At 48.0% G+C, this 22,307-nt stretch overlaps 1 protein-coding gene across 1 annotated transcript in view; it reads left to right on the top strand.

The window, feature by feature from the left end:
• The window catches only part of LOC139266712 (dynein axonemal heavy chain 8-like), a 2,132,242-nt gene that overhangs the window by 1,827,858 nt on the left and 282,077 nt on the right, over positions 1-22,307 (top strand). The window contains exon 71 of the mRNA XM_070884298.1: positions 3,598-3,824. Coding sequence (XP_070740399.1) covers positions 3,598-3,824 — 227 coding nt within the window. The remainder of the gene's footprint in view (positions 1-3,597; positions 3,825-22,307) is intronic.

Here is a 22,307-nt window from a genome sequence, read left to right as displayed (position 1 = left end):
TTTCTCTTTACATATCTATAGAAGCTTTTGCAGTCCGTCTTAATGTTCCCTGCAAGCTTCCTCTCGTACTCTATTTTCCCTGCCCTAATTAAACCCTTTGTCCTCCTCTGCTGAGTTCTAAATGTCTCCCAGTCCCCGGGTTCGCTGCAGTCAAAATTTTTCATAGGATGGTCTCGTGGCCAATGCCCAGTACAAAAAGAGTTTCTGAGCATTTGCTCCAGGTAGCCATCAAACTCACATTGTCCTGCAAGTCGCCTTCGCGCGGCGACGTAGCTCGCCACTTCTTGATCTTCAGATCACTGGCCCGTGTAGAACCGATACCTTGCTATCAGCACGCTCTCCCTCAGGTTAAGATGCTCCCGAACCAGTGTACACAGCTCCTCATACGACTTATCTTTGGGCTTCACCGGAGCCAGAAGATTCTTCATGAGGCTGTAGGTCGGTGCCCCGCAGACTGTGAGGAGGACCACTCTCCTTTTTGCAGCGCTTCCTTCTCTGTCCAGCTCGTTGGCTACAAAGTACTGGTCTAGCCGTTCGACATAGGCTCCCAGTTCTCACCCTCTGAGAACTTCTCCAGGATGCCCACAGTTTGCTGCATCTTTGCGTTGGATTCGTATACTCATCGCCAGTTGTTGTGTTCCTAACACAGATGAGACTGCACACAGGGAGGTTAAAGTAACAGTGACCTCAGTCTTTATTAAGATACTCCAGAGTGAGTAACAGGCCTTCGGGGCCGGCTTATATGCAGTGCTCCCAAGGGATTCTGGGATCTCTTGGGACTTCAGGGGATGCGCTCCCTGGTGGCGGAACATGGGAGTGCATGCTTTACAGATACACAACATCTTCTATCTGCGCTATTAATTCATCTATTTTGTTGCGAATGAGTCGCCCATTCAGACATAGTGCTTGTAGATTTGACTTTTTTCTCCTTTTCCCTGGTGTCACCTTAATCACTGATGCCCTATTCCCTTTTTTACTCTCTCTGTCCCTTCCTAACCTACTCTGTTTATTTGTTACCGAAAATTCTGATCTGCTCTAGAGCCTTGCTGCTTTTAAATTTACTCTTTCCTGAATCCTACCACCACCCCTCCCCCCCTCCCCCTTAAGTAGTTTAAAGCCCTGTCTACTGCTCTAGTTATTCGATTCCCCATTATTAATTCCCCAGTCTCATCCTCTAAAGGACCAAACTTTACTTTAGCTACTCTCTTCTCAACTATTTACAATCTATATTCATGACTTGGATGAAAGGACTGAGTTTAATGTCGCCATGTTTGCTGATGATACGAAGCTGGTTGGGAAAGCAAGTTGTGAGGAGGACACAAAAAATCTGCAAAGGGATATGGACAGGCTAAGTGAATGGGCAAACATGTGGCAGATGGAGGATATGTGGGAAAATGTGAGATTATCCACTTTTGGCAGGAAACATAATTTAAATGGAGAGAGATTACAAAATGCTGCAGTGCCGAGGGACCTGTGCATGAAACACAAAAAGTTAGTATGCAGGTACAGCAAGTAATCAGGAAGGCAAATGGAATTTTGGCCTTTATTGCAAGGGGGATTGAGTATAAAAGCAGAGACGTCCTGCTACAACTCTACAGGGTATTGGTAAGGACACACCTGGAGTACCACGTACAGTTTTGGTCTTCTTATTTAAGGCGGGATATATTTGCATCGGAGGCAGTTCAGAGTAGGTTCACTCGGTTGTTTCCTGAGATAAAGGGGTTCACTTATGAAGAAAGGTTGAGTAGGTTGTGCATATATTCATTGGAGTTTAGAAAAATGAGAGGTGATGAATTTGACGGCGTGCCGCATAAGTATAAATTAGCGCAGGTGACCAAAAGCTTGGTTAAAGAGGTATGTTTTAAGGAGCGTCTTGAAAGAGGAAAGAGAGGTAGTGAGGCAGAGCGGTTTAGGCAGGGAGTTACAGAGCTTGGGGTCTAGGCAACAGAAGGCATGGCCAGCAATGGTTGAGCGATTATAAGCAGGGGTGCTCAAGAGGGCAGAATTAAAGAAGCGCAGATATCTCGGTGGGTTGTGGGACTGGAGGAGATTACAGATATAGGGAAGGGTGAGGCTATGGAGGGATTTTAAAATAAGGATGAAAATGTTTAAATCGAGGCATTGCTTAACCGGAAGCCAATGTAGGTCAGCGAGCACAGGGGTGATGGGTGAGTGGGAATTGGTTTGAGCTAGGACATGGGCAGCTGAGTTTTGGATCAACTCTAGATTATGTAGTTTAGAATGTGGGAGGCCAGCCAGGAGTGTGTTGGAATAGTCAAGTTTAGAGGTAACAAAGGCATGGATGAGGGCTTCAGTACCAGATGAGCTGAGGCAAGGGCGGAGACGGGCGATATTACGGAGGTGGAAATTGGCGGTCTTAGTTATGCTGCGGATATGTGATCGAAAGCTCATTTTAGGGTCAAATAAGACACCAAAGTTGCGAACAGTCTGGTTCAGCCTCAGACAGAAGTTGGGGAGGGGAATAGAGTCGGTGGTGCGGGAATGGAGTTTGTGACGGAGACTGAAAACAATGGCTTCGGTCTTCCCAATATTCAACTGGACAAAATTTCTGCTGATCCAGAACTGGATGTTGGACAAGCTGGCTGACAATTTAGAGACAGTGGAGATTGGACCATAGAGCTAGGTTGGATTTGCCCTACTTTGTGTAACTAAGGCCAGTGTTATAGCTGTACTGGAGAGGCAAAATCCGCTGCATAGGTGTTTAGTACTACCATTATTTTACATAATACTTTGACTTCAATGAAATCACTCATGAAGTCATCAGGGAACATCTACTCACTGATGAGAAACAAGCAAAGAAAGACTATCAAAAGAAAGAAACATAGATTTTATTTTTATTTTTTATCTCTAAGCATCATCATGGTAAGCCAGTCACCCTTCCACCACCATCTGATCCCCGACCCGGGTACGGAGGGTGGGGGGGATCTGAACCCGGAGGAGGGGGGGCAGTGTCCAATCACTGACCCCGGCAGCGGTTAAGTGGGGTCTAACCAGTGGGGAGGACCCAATTCCCAACCCCAGGGAACCCAATCCCGGGAGTGTGTCTAACCCCTGACCCCAGCGGGGTCTGAGGTGGACGGGGGGGGAGCTTGGAAGCTGGGGAGAAGTACTCCTGCTCCTCGTGGCCCACAAGCAATGCTGTAAAGGCACTTACCTTCTCCCTTCAGCTGCCTGAGGCCTGGAAAACCTGGCTGGCCACTGGTAAACCTGAAAATATTTAAATTGCCAACCCACTCCTGGGAGCAGGTTTGTTTCCCGTCCCTTGTCCCGCCTCCATTAAACGCGGAAATAGGTGGGTTGGGGTCGGGTTTAAGATTAAACATTTTTTAACATCTGACCCGACCCCAAATCACCTGTTTTTGGGGCTTAAATTTCACCCCATTAACTCTGTTTCTCTCTCCACAGATGCTGCCTAACCTGCTGAGTATTTCCAGCATTTTGTTTCTATTTCAGATTTCCTGCATCCACAGTATTTTGCCTTTTGTATCATGGTAGGGCAACTAGTTTATAAAATAAAATAATGCTAGTTTAGTATGTATGTTTCTAAGACAACTTTTCCTTTTGTTTTGATGTTAGGTTGGTGAAAAGTTTCGATTACGTTCACTGAGGTTCCCCGGACTGATTTCAGGTTGCACTATGGATTGGTTCAGTCACTGGCCCAGAGAGGCTCTGGTTGCTGTCTCGAACCATTTCCTTTCTGGTTTTTATATTGCTTGCTCAGACGAGGTCAAAAACAAACTGGCGGTAACAATGGGTGTCTTTCATGACAAGGTCGCTCAAACGTGCGAGGACTATTTTCAGAGGTATGTTCTGAGTGGGGTACTGATTGATTTATTGATGATATTTAAAAGCAGTTAATTCCAAGACTGGCCAACTTGTTTAATCTAATTGTTTCTGTTTCAGCAAATGGTGAAATCTGTTGGGAGTGCTTCCTTGTTCTTTTCATTTCGTCACTTTAAACATCAGATTACACACACACTCAGTTGTAGTAAAGCAGGATCAGGTCTTTATTGAAACCTCATACAATCCATAACCAGTATGAGTGCACAAATCTTTTCATACTATGCAAAACCAGTATGAAAGCTGTTGAGACACACAGTTCGCAAAACCAGTACGAGCACAAGCTCTGTTTGAGGCACACACTGTCTGATTCCAGTGTGAGCGAGCTGCTGAGACATCACACTATCCATATTCCAGTGTGAGCGACTAAACAGTGTTCCTTTACATTTCTTATACAAATTTTCCCCTTGGATCACTACATTCCATGCATACCATCAATAAATCATGGTACATCAAAGGTACATACAAATGCCAACAGAATAACAACATAAACGAAACAACCAGACTCTCAACTCTCCTAATTGCTGCAATAAATCCTTCCACCTCCTGAACAGAATTATCAAGTTGACACATTCAGATAAGGTTGAAGGACTCTTACACATCCTACTATTACCTTTCCCGTGAAGATATCCTTTCTTTAAAATCCTCTTAGCCAATTTAGGACCCACGCTCAATAGAACGCTGTTTTAACTTTTAATCCAGCATGTATATGTGTTGGTCTCACAGACTGCACAGAAAGAATAGCGAGGTACCCAAGTAGTGTGAACCCTTGTTCCCACAAAATCTAACTAGGGTTTACAAATATGTTATCATGCGGGTACTGATTTGATAAGCAGGAATTATCACCGAAGACCAATTTTACCTCATGAGCTTTTCAACCTGGAAAGAATGTTTCTCAGAGACAATCTCAATCTCACATAGGTGTGCAAGGTAGCTAAAGGTGTGTTAATAGTAAATCTGGAATATTATTTTGAAGAAAATTGTGAGATTAGGACAAAGAGACACAGATTCAAACTAGTAAAAGTTAGATTTAGAGCGTGATCAACACTTACAATGGACCCCTGATAAAGCAGTGAAGACAATATCCCTAGAAACATGTAAGAAACAATTAGATGCTGCGTTTGGGGGAATTGTAGCATCTCTTTGGATGGATGAACTAAAAAGAGTTCAATGGCCTTCCCCGTCCATAATTATCTTGTGATCAGTTATCTTTATTATTCCTCCCTGTTCAACTAATTCTGCAACAGCAATTGTTCTCATATTGTGAATAATCCCCACCAGGAAATAAGAACAATAAGAATTAGAAGCAGGAGTGGGCCATACGGTATTTCGTGGCTGCTCCGCCATTCAATCTCATAGCTGATCTTCGACCTCAGCTTCACTTTCCTGCCCGATCCTCATATTCCTTGATTCCTCGAGAGCCCAAAAGTCTATCTATCTCAGCCTTGAATATACTCTATAACTCAACATCCACAGCCCTTTCAGGTAGAAAATTCGAAATATTCACAATCCTCTGAGTGAAGAAACTCCTCATCTTAGTCTTAAATCGTTGACCCCTTACCCTGAGACTATGCCCCCTAGTTCTAGACTCTCCAGAGAGGAAACAACCTCTCAGCATCTATCCAGTCAATCCCCCACAGAATCCGTTATGTTTCAATGAGATCACTTTTCATTCTTCTAAACTCCAGAGAGTAGAGGCCCAATCTACTCAATTTCTCCTCATAGGACAGCCTTCTCAACTTAGAGATCGATCTAGTGAACCTTCATTGCACCACCTATGAGGTATGTATGTCCTTCCTCAGATAAGGAGACCAGATGGAATTGAAGACCGAAAAATCCCCAGGGCCTGAAAGTCTGCATCCCAGACTACTTAAGGAAATGGCCCTAGAAATAGTGGATGCATTAGTGATCATTTTCCAGCAGTCTATCAACTCTGGATCAGTTCCTATGGACTGAAGGGTAGCTAATGTAACACCACTTTTTAAGAAAGGAGGGAGAGAGAAAACATTAGAAAACATAGAATTATAGACCGGTTAGCCAATTTAAGTTAATCTAAGGGTTAAGTCATGACAGGAGAGCTCGGTCACATGTTATGCTCCTCCTGTACTTCCGGTGTCCCTGATGACTACGTGTGCGGGAAGTGTATCCGCCTCCAGCTCCTGACAGACCGCGTTGCGGAGTTGGAGCTGAGGGTGGATTTACTCTGGAGCATCCACGATGCTGAGAATGACGTGAGTAGCACATGTAGCGAGTTGGTCTTACCACAGGTGAAGGGTCCACAGCCAGCTAGGGAATGGAAGACCAGCAGGAAGAGCAGTGCAAGGAAGGTAGTGCAGGGGTCCCCTGCGGTCATCCCCCTGCAAAACAGATACACCGCTTTGGGTACTGTTGAGGAGGATGACTCATCAGGGAAGGGCAGCAGCAGACAAGTTCATGGCACCGTGGCTGGCTCTGCTGCACAGAAGGGTGGGAAAAAGAGTGGGAGAGCTATAGTGATAGGGGACTCTATTGTAAGGGGAATAGATAGGAGTTTCTGCAGCCGCAACCGAGACTCCAGGATGGTATGTTGCCTCCCTAGTGCAAGGATGTCTTGGAGCGGCTGCAGAGCATTCTGGAGAGGGAGGGTGAACAGCCAGTTGTCGTGGTACATGTAGGTACCAACGATATAGGTAATAAGCGGGAAGAGGTCCTACAAGCTGAATTTAGGGAGCTAGGAGTTAAACTAAAAAGTAGGACCTCAAAGGTAGTAATCTCTGGATTGCTACCAGTGCCACGTGCTAATCAGAGTAGAGGGAGCAGGATAGTTTGAATAAATACGTGGCTTGAGCAGTGGTGCAAGAGGGAGGGATTCAAAGTCCTGGGACATTGGAACCAGTTCTGGGGGAAATGGGACTTGTACAAAAGGGACGGTCTGCACTTGGGCAGGACTGGAACTGATGTCCTAGGGGTAACATTTGCTAATGCAGTTCGGGAGTGTTTAAACTAATATGGCAGGGGGATGGGAACCTATGCAGCGAGATAGGGCGAAGTAATATGGAGTCAGAAACAGATGGTAGAAAGGTAAAAAGCAATAGTGGAAGGCCGAGTAAACAAAGGCAAGAAACAAAAAGGGCCACACTACATCATAATTCTAAAAGGACAAGGGGTGTTAAAAAAAACAAGCCTGAAGGCTTTGTGACTTAATGCAAAGAGTATCCGTAATAAGGTGGATGAATTAACTGTGCAAATAGATATTAACGGATATGATGTGATTGGGATTACGGAGACGTGGCTCCAGGATGATCAGGGCTGGGAACTCAACATCCATGGGTATTCAACATTCAGGAAGGATAGAATAAAAGGAAAAGGAGGTGGGGTAGCATTACTGGTTAAAGAGGAGATTAATGCAATAGTTAGGAAGGACATTAGCTTGGATGATGTGGAATCTATATGGGTAGAGCTGCAGAACACCAAAGGGCAAAAAACGTTAGTGGGAGTTGTGTACAGACCTCCAAACAGTAGTAGTGATGTTGGGGAGGGCATCAAACAGGAAATTAGGGGTACATGCAATAAAGGTGCAGCAGTTATCATTGGTGACTTTAATATGCATATAGATTGGGCTAACCAAACTGGAAGCAATACGGTGGAGGAGGATTTCCTGGAGTACATAAGGGATGGTTTTCTAGACTAATATGTTGAGGAACCAACTAGGGGGGAGGCCATCTTAGACTAGGTGCTGTGTAATGAGAGAGGATTAATTAGTAATCTCGTTGTGCGAGGCCCCTTGGGGCAGAGTGACCATAATATGGTGGAATTCTACATTAGGATGGAGAATGAAACAGTTAATTCAGAGACCATGGTCCAGAACTTAAAGAAGGGTAACTTTGAAGGTAAGAGGCGTGAATTGGCTAGGATAGATTGGTGAATGATACTTAAGGGGTTGACAGTGGATGGGCAATGGCAGACATTTAGAGACCGCATGGATGAACTTCAACAATTGTACATCCCTGTCTGGCGTAAAAATAAAAAAGGAAAGATGGCTCAACCGTGGCTATCAAGGGAAATCAAGGATAGTATGAAAGCCAAGGAAGTGGCATACAAATTGGCCAGAAATAGCAGTGAACCTGGGGACTGGGAGAGATTTAGAACTCAGCAGAGGAGGACAAAGGGTTTGATTAGGGCAGGGAAAATAGAGTACGAGAGGAAGCTTGCAGGGAACATTAAGGCGGACTGCAAAAGTTTCTATAGATATGTAAAGAGAAAAAGGTTAGTAAAGACAAACGTAGGTCCCCTGCAGTCAGAATCAGGGGAAGTCATAATGGGGAACAAAGAAATGGCAGACCAATTGAACAAGTACTTTGGTTCGGTATTCACTAAGGAGGACACAAACAACCTTCCGGTTATAAAAGGGGTCGGGGGGTCTAGTAAGGAGGAGGAACTGAGGGAAATCCTTATTAGCCGGGAAATTGCGTTGGGGAAATTGATGGGATTGAAGGCCGATAAATCCCCAGGGCCTGATGGACTGCATCCCAGAGTACTTAAGGAGGTGGCCTTGGAAATAGTGGATGCGTTGACAGTCATTTTCCAACATTCCATTGACTCTGGATCAGTTCCTATGGAGTGGAGGGTAGCCAATGTAACCCCACTTTTTAAAAAAGGAGGGAGAGCGAAAACAGGGAATTATAGACAGGTCAGCCTGACATCAGTAGTGGGTAAAATGATGGAGTCAATTATTAAGGATGTCATAGCAGCGCATTTGGAAAGGGGTGACATGATAGGTCCAAGTCAGCATGGATTTGTGAAAGGGAAATCATGCTTGACAAATCTTCTGGAATTTTTTGAGGATGTTTCCAGTCGAGTGGACAAGGGAGAAGCAGTTGATGTGGTATATTTGGAATTTCAGAAGGCTTTCGACAAGGTCCCACACAAGAGATTAATGTGCAAAGTTAAAGCACATGGGATTGGGGATAGTGTGCTGATGTGGATTGAGAACTGGTTGTCAGACAGGAAGCAAAGAGTAGGAGTAAATGGGGACTTTTCAGAATGGCAGGCAGTGACTAGTGGGGTACCGCAAGGTTCTATGCTGGGGCCCCAGCTGTTTACATTGTACATTAATGATTTAGACGAGGGGATTAAATGTAGTATCTCCAAATTTGCGGATGACACTAAGTTGGGTGGCAGTGTGAGCTGCGAGGAGGATGCTATGAGGCTGCAGAGTGACTTGGATAGGTTAGGTGAGTGGGCAAATGCATGGCAGATGAAGTTACGGCCCCAAGTTTCGACATATTTTGCTCCTGATTTTTAGGAGCAACTGGTGTAGAACGGAGTATCTTAGAAATCGGAATTCTCGCCATTTCGTTTGCTGCAGTTCTAGTCAGTTGGAACAGTTTCACTTTGGAACAGAATTTCTTTTTCAAAAGGGGGCGTGTCCGGCCACTTACGCCTGTTTTCAAAGTTTCGTCAGTGAAAACTTACTCCAAACTAACTTCGAATGGAGTAAGTGAAGATTTTTGTACGCTCGAAAAAACCTTTTCTACACTTTAGAAAATCAGGCCTAGGTTACAAATCAGGCGTAGGGAATGGGGGGGGGAGGTTTAAAGGGAAGTTTACAAACATTGAACACTTCAGTTTTACAAATAAAGAGCCATCATCAATAATAAATGATAAAAACATCAATAAATCAACCAATAAATCAATCAAAAAAAATTAATAAGAAATAATTTTTTTAAATAAATCAATAAATAAAACATTTTCTACTGACCGACTGCAGCACCGGGAGCCCTCCAACAGCGTGCTGGGATGCCCCCCCTCCCAGTGTGTCTCTGTCAGTGTCTCTATCTCTCTGTCTGTCTGTCTGTGTCTCTCATTCTGTCTGTTAGTGTCTGTGTTTCTGACAGCAAGGGGAGGGGGAGGAGGGGGGTCGAGGGAGAGAGCGAGGGAGCAGAGGGAGGGAAGGGGGCGGGATGGGGGAGAAGGGGGAGGGATGGGGAGAAGGGGAGGGGGGAGTAGGAGGGGGGGGAAGGAGATGGGGGGGGCAAGGAGATGGGGAAGGAGATGGTGGGGTGGAAGGAGATGGTGGGCGAAGGAGATGGGAGGGAAAGGAGATGGGGGGGGGAAAGAAGATGGGGGAGGGAGGCTGAACGGGCCGGGCCTGAGACTTCGGGCAGGGCCCGAGACTTCGGCAGGGCCCGTCCCCAGCACCAGATTTACAGGGGGGAGCACGGGTCCGGGGAGGTGGTGGGAGGGAGGTCGGTTCGGTTCGGGTCGGGGGGAGGGAGGGAGAGGGAGGTCAGGTCGGGGGGAGGGAGGTCAGGTCGGGTCCAGTCGCGGGGGGGCGGGGTGGGAAAGCGGGAGTTGGGTCGGTGTTGGGGTCGGTGTCGGGTCCGGTCCGGAGGCGGTGGGGGGGTGAAGCGGGAGTCGGGTCGGAGGCGGGGGTGGGGGGGAAGCGGGAGTTGGGTCGGTGTCGGGGGTGGGGGGGAAACGGGAGTCGAGTCGGGTCGGGTCCGGGGGTGGGGGAAGCGGGAGTCGGGTTGGTGTCGGTGTCGGAGTCCGGTCCGGTCCGGGGGCGGGGTGGGGGGTGGGGGAGCCGAAGTCGGTCTGGGGGCGGGGTGGGGGGGGGAAAGCGGGAGTTGGGTCGGTGTCGGGTCCGGTCCGGAGGCGGTGGGGGGGTGAAGCGGGAGTCGGGTCGGAGGCGGGGGTGGGGGGGAAGCGGGAGTCGGGTCGGTGTCGGGGGTGGGGGGGAAACGGGAGTCGAGTCGGGTCGGGTCCGGGGGTGGGGGAAGCGGGAGTCGGGTTGGTGTCGGTGTCGGGGTCCGGTCCGGTCCGGGGGCGGGGTGGGGGGGGTGGGGGAGCCGAAGTCGGTCTGGGGGCGGGGGGGGGGGGGGGGAAAGCGGGAGTTGGGTCGGTGTCGGGTCCGGTCTGGGGGCGGGGTGGGGGGGGGATGGGGGAGCGGGTGTCGGTCTGGGGGCGGGGGGGGAAAGCGGGAGTCGGGTCGGTGTCGGGTCCGGTCCGGGGGCGGGGTGGGGGGGAGCGGGGGTCGGGTCGGGTCTGGGGGCGGGGTGGGGGGGGGAAGCGGGGGGGGGTGGGGGAAGCGGGAGTCGGGTCGGTGTCGGGGGCGGGGGGGAAGCGGGAGTCGGGTCGGGTCCGGTCCGGGGGCGGGGGAAGAGGGAGTCGGGTTGGTGTCGGGGTCGGGTCCGGTCCGGGGGCAGGGGGGTGAGCGGGAAAGCGGGAGTCGGGTCAGTGTCGGGTCCGGTCCGGAGGCGGGAAGCGGGAGTCGAGTCGGGTCGGGAGGAAGCAGGAGCTGGCCGTGGGAGGAGCCTTATTCACGCAGCCCCAGTGAGGCCATTCGGCCAGGGCTAGGGGCTGCGTGCTTCGGGCCCGCCCACAGTTTTGGACGCCTGGAGCCCACTGTAGCGCGCATGTGCAGAGGTCCCGGCACTGTTTTCAGAGCAGGGACCTGGCTCCGCCCCCTGCAACTCCTGCTGCGCTGCGCCGAGGGCCAGAGGACCTGCAGGGAGCTGGAGAATCTGGAAGTTTTTTTTAGGCACACTTTGTGGCGCGAAAAACGGGCGTCCAGGTCGGGACTGCGCCATTCTAGGCGCGGCTCGAAACTTGGGCCCATAATGTGGATAAATGTGAGGTTATCCACTTTGGTAGTAAAAACAGAGAGACAGACCATTATCTGAATGGTGACAGATTAGGAAAAGGGGAGGTGCAATGAGACCTGGGTGTCATGGTACATCAGTCATTGAAGGGTGGCATGCAGGTACAGCAGGTGGTTAAGAAGGCAAATGGCATGTTGGCCTTCATAGCGAGGTGATTTGAGTACAGGGGCAGGGAGGTGTTACTACAGTTGTACAGGGCCTTGGTGAGGCCACACCTGGAGTATTGTGTACAGTTTTGGTCTCCGAACTTGAGGAAGGACATTCTTGCTCTTGAGGGAATGCAGCGAAGGTTCACCAGACTGATTCTCGGGATGGCGGGACTGACATATCAAGAAAGACTGGATCAACTGGGCTTGTATTCACTGGAGTTCAGAAGAATGAGAGGGGATCTCATAGAAACGTTTAAAATTCTGACGGGTTTAGACAGCTTAGATTCAGGAAGAATGTTCCCAATGTTGGGGAAGTCCAGAACCAAGGGTCACAGTCTCAGGATAAGGGGTAAGCCATTTAGGACCGAGATGAGGAGAAACTTCTTCACCCAGAGAGTGGTGAACCTGTGAGATTCTCTACCACAGAAAGTTGTTGAGGCCAATTCACTAAATATATTCAAAAAGGAGTTAGATGAAGTCCTTACTACTCGGGGGATCAAGGGGTATGGTGAGAAAGCAGGAATGGGGTACTGAAGTTGCACGTTCAGCCATGAACTCATTGAATGGCAGTGCAGGCTCGAAGGGCCGAATAGCCTACTCCTGCACCTATTTTCTATGTTTTCTATGTTTTTCTATGTTCTTGCTAAAGAGGGAGTGCAGCAAAGTTTCACCAGACTGATTCCCAGGATGGCAGGACTGACATATGAGGAGAGACTGGATTAACTGGCCTGTATTCATTCGAGTTGGAAGAATGAGAGGGGATCTCATAGAAACATATAAAATTCTGACGAGACTGAACAGGTTAGATGCAGGAAGAATGTTCCCAATGTTGGGGAAGTCCAGAACCAGGGGACACAGTCTAAGGATAAGGGGTAAGCCATTTAGGACTGAGATGAGGAAAAACTTCTTCACTCAGAGAGTTGTTGAACTGTCGAATTCTCTACCGCAGAGAGTTGTTGATGCCAGTTCGTTGGATATATTCAAGAGGGAGTTAGATATGGCCCTTATGGCTAACGGGATCAAGGGGTATGGAGAGAAAGCAGGAAAGGGGTACTGAGGTGATGATCAGCCATGATCTTATTGACTGGTGGTGCAGGCTCGAAGGGTCAAATGGCCTACTCCTGCACCTATTTTCGATGTTTCTATGTTTCAAAACCATGCACAGTACTCAGGTGTGGCCTCACCAAAGCCCTGTACAATTGTAGCAAGAATTCTTTACATCTTATACTCCAACCCCCTTACAATAAAGGCCAACATGCCATTTAACTTCCTAATTGTTTGCTGTACCTGCATGCTAACTTTCTGTTTCCTGTACAAGGACAGCTAAATCTCTCTGAACACCAACATTTAATAGTATCTTACCATTTAAAAAATATTCTGTGTTACTGTTCCTCCTACCAAAGTGACAATCACATTTCCCCACATTATATTCCATCTGTCATCTTATTGTCCACTCACTTAACCGGTCTATATCCGTTTGCAGCCTCATTGTGTCCTCCTCACAGCTTACTTTCCCACCTAGCTTTGTCTCATCAACAAATTTGGATGCATTGCACTCAGTCCCTTCATTTAAGTCATTAATATAGGTTGTAAATAGCTGAGGCCCAAGCACGAATCCTTGCGGCACCCCACTATTTTTCCTGCCAACCAGAAGATAACTCGTTTATCTCTACTCTTTGGATGATATTTTCTGGAGTCCGTGCGGGCGCGATTGGAGTCGGGTTGGGTGGGAAATTTGATCAAAGTCGGAGCGGGTCAGGAACACACTGTCATCCCGCCCCCACGCACCTTTTCCTCAAACGCGTTTGCTGGTGCGCCAGCGACTCGACAGGCAGAGGCAGGCGACCTAAATCAAATCATTATCAGCTTGTTGTTAGAGCCTTTTTCCCCCTACATTTCAAATTTCCGTGCATGGCCATGGGATTCACGCAGCTCGGGTACCACGTCTGTCAACCTGAGCTGGAGTTGAGTGGCCATTGCTCTAGCTGATTACTTGACAGCATCAAACGTAATATAAAAGCTCCAATCTCACAGCTGATCACTTTCCTCAGGCAGAAGCTGTTGCTGACTACATTGGCAGCATAGATTTAACTTTCTGCAGGCTGCAAGTGTTTCCAGAAAAGTCTCCATGCAGTGACACCTCATTACAAGAAGCTCTCTCATCATTGTCAGATTGCTTCTGTCAACTCTATTTGAGCTGCCAATAATTCCATTAACATGGGTGCTGTTTTTACTGTCTCACCTTGGTCCTCAGAAACTGACCAGAAACTGTCCAGGTTGGCACCACCCCACACAACACCATAACGGATCCCTACAATAACCAAGCCATTCCTTTCACACTGGTCACCATTGCTGGCGATTCGGTTATGTCTCACTAAGCCACTTCCAAACGTGCACACTATTGTGTATGCAATAACTGAATACTGTAAACTCCGAACAGGTACAAACCTGGCTCTACTTTATTAGGGCCCAAAGTGATTACATTACAGGATGGCCGGCCTTTTATACCTGGGCCACACACACATGCGCACAGCCCAATGACCTCCGGCAGTGGCGCCACCTGGTGGCTAGTAAACCCAAGCATACATACATGACAATATCCCCCTTTAAGATATTAGTAATGGTCTTTTTACAAATTGAGACGGTCCAGGGCTTTCCGCTCCCGAGTTGAACGCCTAAGTTCAACTCCAGCCTTGGGTGAGCGTTCTGAGTCTGTTATGACTGGGGGCTGGGGAGTCGATCTGATGGGAGTGGCAATGACCATGTCAGTGATTGAAAGTCCAGACTCATTGATGACAGCGGAGTCCTCTGATGACTGAGGGTAGGTTGGTTGGTCACTGATTGTGTCTTCCTCAGACTGTTCCGGTTCATCCGTGTGCCACAGCTTTATCTGATCAACATGTTTCCTGCATGTATGCCCATTCTTGAGCTTAACGATAAACACTCTATTACCCTCCTTGGCCATAACAGTACCGGCGATCTATTTGGGACCTTGACCATAATTCAGTCCATACACAGGATCATTGATAGAAATGTCGCATGACTCAGTCGCACGATCATGATACCCTTGTTGACTTTGAAGTCTGTATTCGACACAAATATTCAAGTCAGGGTGGACAAGAAAGAGCCTGGTCTTGAGACCTCTCTTCATCAATAGTTCAGTAGGAGAGACCCCGGTAAGCGTATGGGGTCTCGTCCTTAACTAAGCAATATGCGTGACAAGCGAGTCTGCAGTGAACCTTGAGTTACACGTTTCATACTCTGCTTGATGGTTTGAACCGCACACTCTGAGGGTTTCAATGGTGCTGACCTCACATGTTTGATACTATTGAGTTTCAGGAACTCTTGAAACTCCATACTGGTGAAGCAAGATCCGTTGTCGCTTAGAACGATGTCAGGCAGACTATGCGTAGCAAACATGACACAAAGATGCTCAATGGTAGCTGTGGATGTGCTGGATGACATGATTGTACACTCTATCCACTTGGAATAAGCATCCATCACAACTAAGAACATCTTTCCCAGGAAGGGACCTGCAAAGTCAATGTAGATCCTGGATCATGGTTTAGATGGCCACGATCACAGAATTAGCAGCGATTCCGCTGGTGCTTTACTAAGCTGCATGCAAGTGTTGCACTGATGCACACATGATTCCAGATCAGAGTCAATTCCAGGCCACCATATATGAGACCTCGCAATGGTTTTCATCATGACAGTATCGGGATGTGTGCTATGTTGATCATGCACAAATTTCTCTTTGCCTTTCTTGGGCATAACAACACAATTACCCCACAGTATACAATCTGATTGAATGGATAGTTCGTCTTTGCGACGGATGTAAGGTTTGGTCTCCTCACACATTTGCTTGGGTATTGCAGAGCAAACACTACTAAGGATACAATGTTTCACAACCGATAATATCGGGTCCTGGCTGATGCAGATCTTAACTTGTTGGGCCGTGACAGGGGTTCCTTCACTTTCAAAAGCATCCATGACTAACAGTAGGTCTGCCGGTTGTGGCGTTTCCACCTCCGGTGTGGGCAACGGCAGACGGCTCAATGCATTGGCACAATTCTCAGTGCCAGGTCTATGGTGAATGACATAATCATAGGCAGATAATGTCAGCGCCCACCCCTGGGTGCAGGATGATGCATTGGTATTGATACCTTTGTTTTCCGATAACAATGAAATGAGTGGCTTGTGATCTGTTTCCAGTTCAAACCGAAGACCAAACAGGTAGTGATGCATCTTTTTAACCCCATACACACAGGCTAGTGCTTCTTTCTCCACCGTACTGTCGGCTCTTTTCTCCTTTGACAAACTTTTTGAAGCATATGCAACAGGTTTTAATTTGCCCGACTCATTAGCTTGTTGGAGCATGCAACCAACTCCATATGATGAAGCATCACAGGCCAATACTAGATGCTTGTTAGAGCAAAGCAGGTTAGTAGCTTTCTCAAAAGCTCTATCTTGAGACGCACCCCAAACCCAGTTCTCGCCTTTTCTTAGCAGCATGTGCAGTGATTCTAATAAGGTGCTCAATCTCGGTACGAAATTACCAAAGTAGTTGAATAGACCAAGGAACGAACGCAGCTCCATCACATTCTGAGGCTTGGGTGCATTTTTGATGGCCTTGGTTTTCGAATCCATAGGCCTGATACTGCCGAGTGTGTTCCTAACACAGATGAGACTGCACACAGGGAGGTTAAAGTAACAGTGATCTCAGTCTTTATTAAGACACTCCAGAGTGAGTAACAGGCTTTAGGGGCCGGCTTATATACAGTGCTCCCAAGGGATGTTGGGATCCCTTGGGACTTCAGGGGATGTGCTCCCTGGTGGCGGAACATGGGAGTGCATGCTTTACAGATACATAAAATCACTCCCCTGCAAAGTCAAAGTGAAAACTATTTACAAGGTGAGGCGGTCGGGAGCCTTTCTTTCCCTGGTGGACCGCCTCGGTACGAATGTCTGTTCTGGTGTGTTGGCTGTGCCCTCGCTGGGCTAGCATGTTGTTGGCCCTGCAGGGCTGCTGGGTGAGCCTGGCCTTGCTGGGCTGTTGGGCGTGATGGATTCGATTTCCTGGGTGGTGTCGTTGATCCTTTGGGTGTGTGTTGTGGGCTCGAAAAAGGTGGAGTCTGCCGTGGGTTGTTCAGGGCAGTCTGTGAACCGCAACCTCATTTGGTCCAGGTGCTTTCTTTAAATTTGTCCATTGTCTAGTTTGACTACTTGTCCAGTTTGACTACAAGCACCCGACTCCCTTCTTTAGCTATCACCGTGCCCGCGATCCACTTGGGACCATGTCCATAGTTTAGCACATACACAGAATCATTCAGATCAATTTCCCGTTACACAGTGGCGCGACCATCGTTTACATTTTGTTGCTGCCGCCTGCTCTCTACCTGATCATGCAGGTTGGGCTGAACCAGCGAGCGTCTGGTTTTAAGTGTCCTTTTCATGAGTAGCTCAGCCGGGGCACCCCTGTGAGCGAGTAGGGTCTTATGCGGTAGCTGAGCAGTACTCGGGACAGGCGGGTTTGGAGTGAGCCTTCTGTGACTCATTTGAGGCTCTCTTTGGTTGTTTGTACTGCCCACTCTGCCTGCCCATTGGAGGCTGGTTTAAACGGGGCCGAGGTGACATGTTTGATCCCATTGCAGATCATGAATTCTTTAAATTCGGCACTGATGAAACATGGCCCGTTGTCACTGACCAGTATGTCAGGCAGGCTGTGGGTGACAAACATGGCCCTCAGGCTTTCAATGGTGGCGGTGGTGGTGCTTCCCGACATTATTTCACATTCAATCCATTTTGAAAAAGCATCCACCATAACCAGGAAGATTTTACTGAGAAACGGGCCCGCATAGTCGACATGGATCCTCGACTATGGTCTGGAGGGCCAAGACCACAAACTTAGTGGTGCCTCTCTGGGAGCGTTGCTCAACTGAGCACACACACTGCATTGCCGTACACAGGACTCTAAGTCAGAGTCGATACCGGGCCACCACACGTGGGATCTGGCTATCGCTTTCATCATTTCTATACCCGGGTGTAGAAACATAGAAACACAGAAAATAGGTGCAGGAGTAGGCCATTCGGCCCTTCTAGCCTGCAGCGCCATTCAATGAGTTCATGGCTGAACATTCAACTTCAGTACCCCATTCCTGCTTTCTCGCCATACCCCTTGATCCCCCTAGTAGTAAGGACCTCATCTCACTCCTTTTTGAATATATTTAGTGAATTGGCCTCAACAACTTTCTGTGGTAGAGAATTCCACAGGTTCACCACTCTCTGGGTGAAGAAGTTCCTCCGCATCTCGGTCCTAAATGGCTTACCCCTTATCCTTAGACTGTGACCTCTGGTTCTGGACTTCCCCAACATTGGGAACATTCTTCCTGCATCTAACCTGTCTAACCCCGTCAGAATTTTAAATGTTTCTATGAGGTCCCCTCTCATTCTTCTGAACTCCAGTGAATACAAGCCCAGTTGATCCAGTCTTTCTTGATAGGTCAGTCCCGCCATCCCGGGAATCAGTCTGGTGAACCTTCGCTGCACTCCCTCAATAGCAAGAATGTCCTTCCTCAGGTTAGGAGACCAAAACTGTACACAATACTCCAGGTATGGCCTCACCAATGCCCTGTACAACTGTAGCAACACCTCCCTGCCCCTGTACTTAAATCCCCTTGCTATGAAGGCCAACATGCCATTTGCTTTCTTAACCGCCTGCTGCACCTGCATGCCAACCTTCAATGACTGATGTACCATGACACCCAGGTCTCTTTGCACCTCCCCTTTTCCTAATCTGTCACCATTCAGATAATAGTCTGTCTCTCTGTTTTTACCATCAAAGTGGATAACCTCACATTTATCCACATTATACTTCATCTGCCATGCATTTGCCCACTCACCTAACCTATCCAAGTCGCTCTGCAGCCTCACAGCATCCTCCTCGCAGCTCACACTGCCACCCAACTTAGTGTCATCCGCAAATTTGGAGATACTACATTTAATCCCCTCATCTAAATCATTAATGTCCAGTGTAAACAGCTGGGGCCCCAGCACAGAACCTTGCGGTACCCCACTAGTCACTGCCTGCCATTCTGAAAAGTACCCATTTACTCCTACTCTTTGCTTCCTGTCTGACAACCAGTTCTCAATCCATGTCAGCACACTACCCCCAATCCCATGTGCTCTAACTTTGCACATCAATCTCTTGTGTGGGACCTTGTCGAACGCCTTCTGAAAGTCCAAATATACCACATCAACTGGTTCTCCCTTGTCCACTCTACTGGAAACATCCTCAAAAAATTCCAGAAGATTTGTCAAGCATGATTTCCCTTTCACAAATCCATGCTGACTTGGACCTATCATGTCACCTCTTTCCAAATGCACTGCTATGACATCCTTAATAATTGATTCCATCATTTTACCCACAACCGATGTCAGGCTGACCGGTCTATAATTCCCTGTTTTCTCTCTCCCTCCTTTTTTAAAAAGTGGGGTTACATTGGCTACCCTCCACTCTATAGGAACTGATCCAGAGTCAATGGAATGTTGGAAAATGACTGTCAATGCATCCACTATTTCCAAGGCCACCTCCTTAAGTACTCTGGGATGCAGTCCATCAGGCCCTGGGGATTTATCGGCCTTCAATCCCATCAATTTCTCCAACACAATTTCCCGGCTAATAAGGATTTCCCTCAGTTCCTCCTCCTTACTAGACCCCCCGACCCCTTTTATAACCGGAAGGTTGTTTGTGTCCTCCTTCGTTAATACCGAACCAAAGTACTTGTTCAATTGGTCCGCCATTTCTTTGTTCCCTGTTATGACTTCCCCTGATTCTGACTGCAGGGGACCTACGTTTGTCTTTACTAACCTTTTTCTCTTTACATATCTATAGAAAGTTTTGCAATCCGTCTTAATGTTCCCTGCAAGCTTCTTCTCATACTCCATTTTCCCTGCCCTAATCAAACCCTTTGTCCTCCTCTGCTGAGTTCTAAATTTCTCCCAGTCCCCAGGTTCGCTGCTATTTCTGGCCAATTTGTATGCCACTTCCTTGGATTTAATACTATCCCTGATTTCCCTTGATAGCCACGGTTGAGCCACCTTCCCTTTTTTATTTTTATGCCAGACAGGAATGTACAATTGTTGTAGTTCATCCATGCGGTCTCTAAATGTCTGCCATTACCCATCCACAGTCAACCCCTTAAGTATCATTCGCCAATCCATCCCAGCCAATTCACGCCTCATACCTTCAAAGTTAGCCTTCTTTAAGTTCTGGACCATGGTCTCTGAATTAACTGTTTCATTCTCCATCCTAATGCAGAATTCCACCATATTATGGTCACTCTTCCCCAAGGGGCCTCGCACAATGAGATTGCTAATTAATCCTCTCTCATTACACAACACCCAGTCTAAGATGGCCTCCCCCCTAGTTGGTTCCTCGACATATTGGTCTAAAAAACCATCCCTTATGCACTCCAGGAAATCCTCCTCCACCGTATTGCTTCCAGTTTGGTTCGCCCAATCTATGTTCATATTAAAGTCACCCATTATAACTGCTGCACCTTTATTGCATGCACCCCTAATTTCCTGTTTGATGCCCTCCCGAACATCACTACTACTGTTTGGAGGTCTGTACACAACTCCCACTAACGTTTTTTGCCCTTTGGTGTTTTGTAGCTCGACCCATATAGATTCCACATCATCCAAGCTAATGTCCTTCCTAACTATTGCCTTAATGTGTGTTGTGGAGATCCAAGATGAACGTCTCCCTGCCCTTTTTTGGTAGCACTACGCAGTTACCCCACAACAGGCAGTCTGCCTGAATGGACAGCTCGTCCTTTTGCCGCTGGAACGGCTTGATTAGCTCTTGCATTTCAACTGGGATGCTGGCCCAGCTCCCATGCAGTAAACAGTTTTTTACTAGGGACAGCAGAGGATCTTGGCTGGTCCAAGTCCTAACCTGGCGGGCCGTGACAGGTGATTTATCATTTTCAAACGCTTCCATGATCATCAACAAGTCTGCGGGCTGCGCCACCATCAACAAGTTTGCAGGCTGCGCCATTTCCACCCCCGTTGTGGGCAATGGTCGTCGACTGAGAGCATCCGCACAGTTCTCGGTGCCTGGCCTGTGGCGGATGGTATAGTTACATGCTGATAGCGCAAGTGCCCACCTTTGTATGCGGGCTGAGACATTAGTATTTATCCCTTTGTTTTCAGCGAACAGGGATATGAGGGGCTTGTGATGGTTTCCAGCTCAAATTTGAGGCCAAACAGGTACTGATGCATTTCCTTTACCCCGAACACACCCGCTAATGCCTCTTTCTCAATCATGCTGTAGGCCCTCTCGGCCTTAGACAAGCTCCTGGAGGCATAGGCGACAGGTTGCAACTTCCCCGCAACGTTAGCTTGTTGTAATACACACCCGACTCCGTACGACGATGCATCACATGCTAGCACGAGTCTTTTACACAGGTTATACAATACAAGCAGCTTGTTGGAGCATAAAATGTTTCTGGCTTTCTCAAAAGCAATTACTTGGTTTTTTCCTCATACCCAGTTCTCACCTTTACGCAATAACACATGTCGGGGCTCTATGAGGGTGCTTAACCCTGGTAGGATGTTACCAAAATAGTTGAGGAGTTCCAGGAACGATCGCAGCTCCATAACTTTCTGTGGCCTGGGCGCGTTCCTGATAGCCTCCGTCTTGGCGTCTGTGGGCCGAATGCCGTCCACCGCAATCTTTCTCCCCAAAAACTTCACTTCTGTTACCATGAAGACGTATTTCGACCTCTTCAGCTGCAGCCCCATGCGTTCCAGTCGCTGTCTCATCTGCAAGCTCGTTGGAGGTGCCCCATTGTTCCACAGCTCTTGCAAATATACCCTTTGAAGCGACATGAATAGGTTGAATGGAAGTCTCCACAACGCCAACAAGGTGTGAATTGCCTTGCATTCATCCTTTTTTGCTGACTCTGAGTCATCTGAATCACCTGAGGCCTGCTGGCAGTTGCAGACTCGTGGGTTCTGCCCTGTACATTTCTGCTCGCAGACACAGTTCCAGTTAATTTATGAACATTGCTAGCACTTGTGTGCTGAGAGATTTGTTTGGTGTTATCATTGGTGGATATAAACGCCTGTGCTATCGCCATGGCCTTACTGAGGGTGGGTGTCTCTACAGTCCAAAGTTTTCGTAGGATGGTCTCGTGGCCAATGCCCTGTACAAAAAAGTCTCTCAGCGTTTGCTCCAGGAAGCCATCAAACTCACATTGTCCTGCAAGTCGCATTAGCTCGGCGACATAGCTCGCCACTTCTTGACCTTCAGATCGCTGGTACGTATAGAACCGATACCTCGCCATCAGCACGCTCTCCCTCGGGTTAAGATGCTCCCGAACCAGTGTACACAGCTCCTCATACGACTTATCTGTGGGTTTCACCAGAGCCAGAAGATTCTTCATGTGCTGTAGGTTGGTGCCTCGCAGACTGTGAGGAGGACCGCTCTCCTTTTTGCAGCACTTCCTTCTCCGTCCAGCTCGTTGGCTACAAAGTACTGGTCTAACCGTTCGATATAGGCTTCCCAGTTCTCACCCTCCGAGAACTTCTCCAGGATGCCCACAGTTTGCTGCATCATTGCGTTGGATTTGTGTACTCGTCGCCAGTT

This window comes from Pristiophorus japonicus, chromosome 7, assembly GCF_044704955.1.
Source record: "Pristiophorus japonicus isolate sPriJap1 chromosome 7, sPriJap1.hap1, whole genome shotgun sequence".
In the NCBI taxonomy this organism is placed as follows: domain Eukaryota; kingdom Metazoa; phylum Chordata; class Chondrichthyes; family Pristiophoridae; genus Pristiophorus; species Pristiophorus japonicus.
The sequence above is the reverse complement of the archived record's forward strand: the minus strand, read 5'-3'. Positions and strand labels throughout refer to the sequence as shown.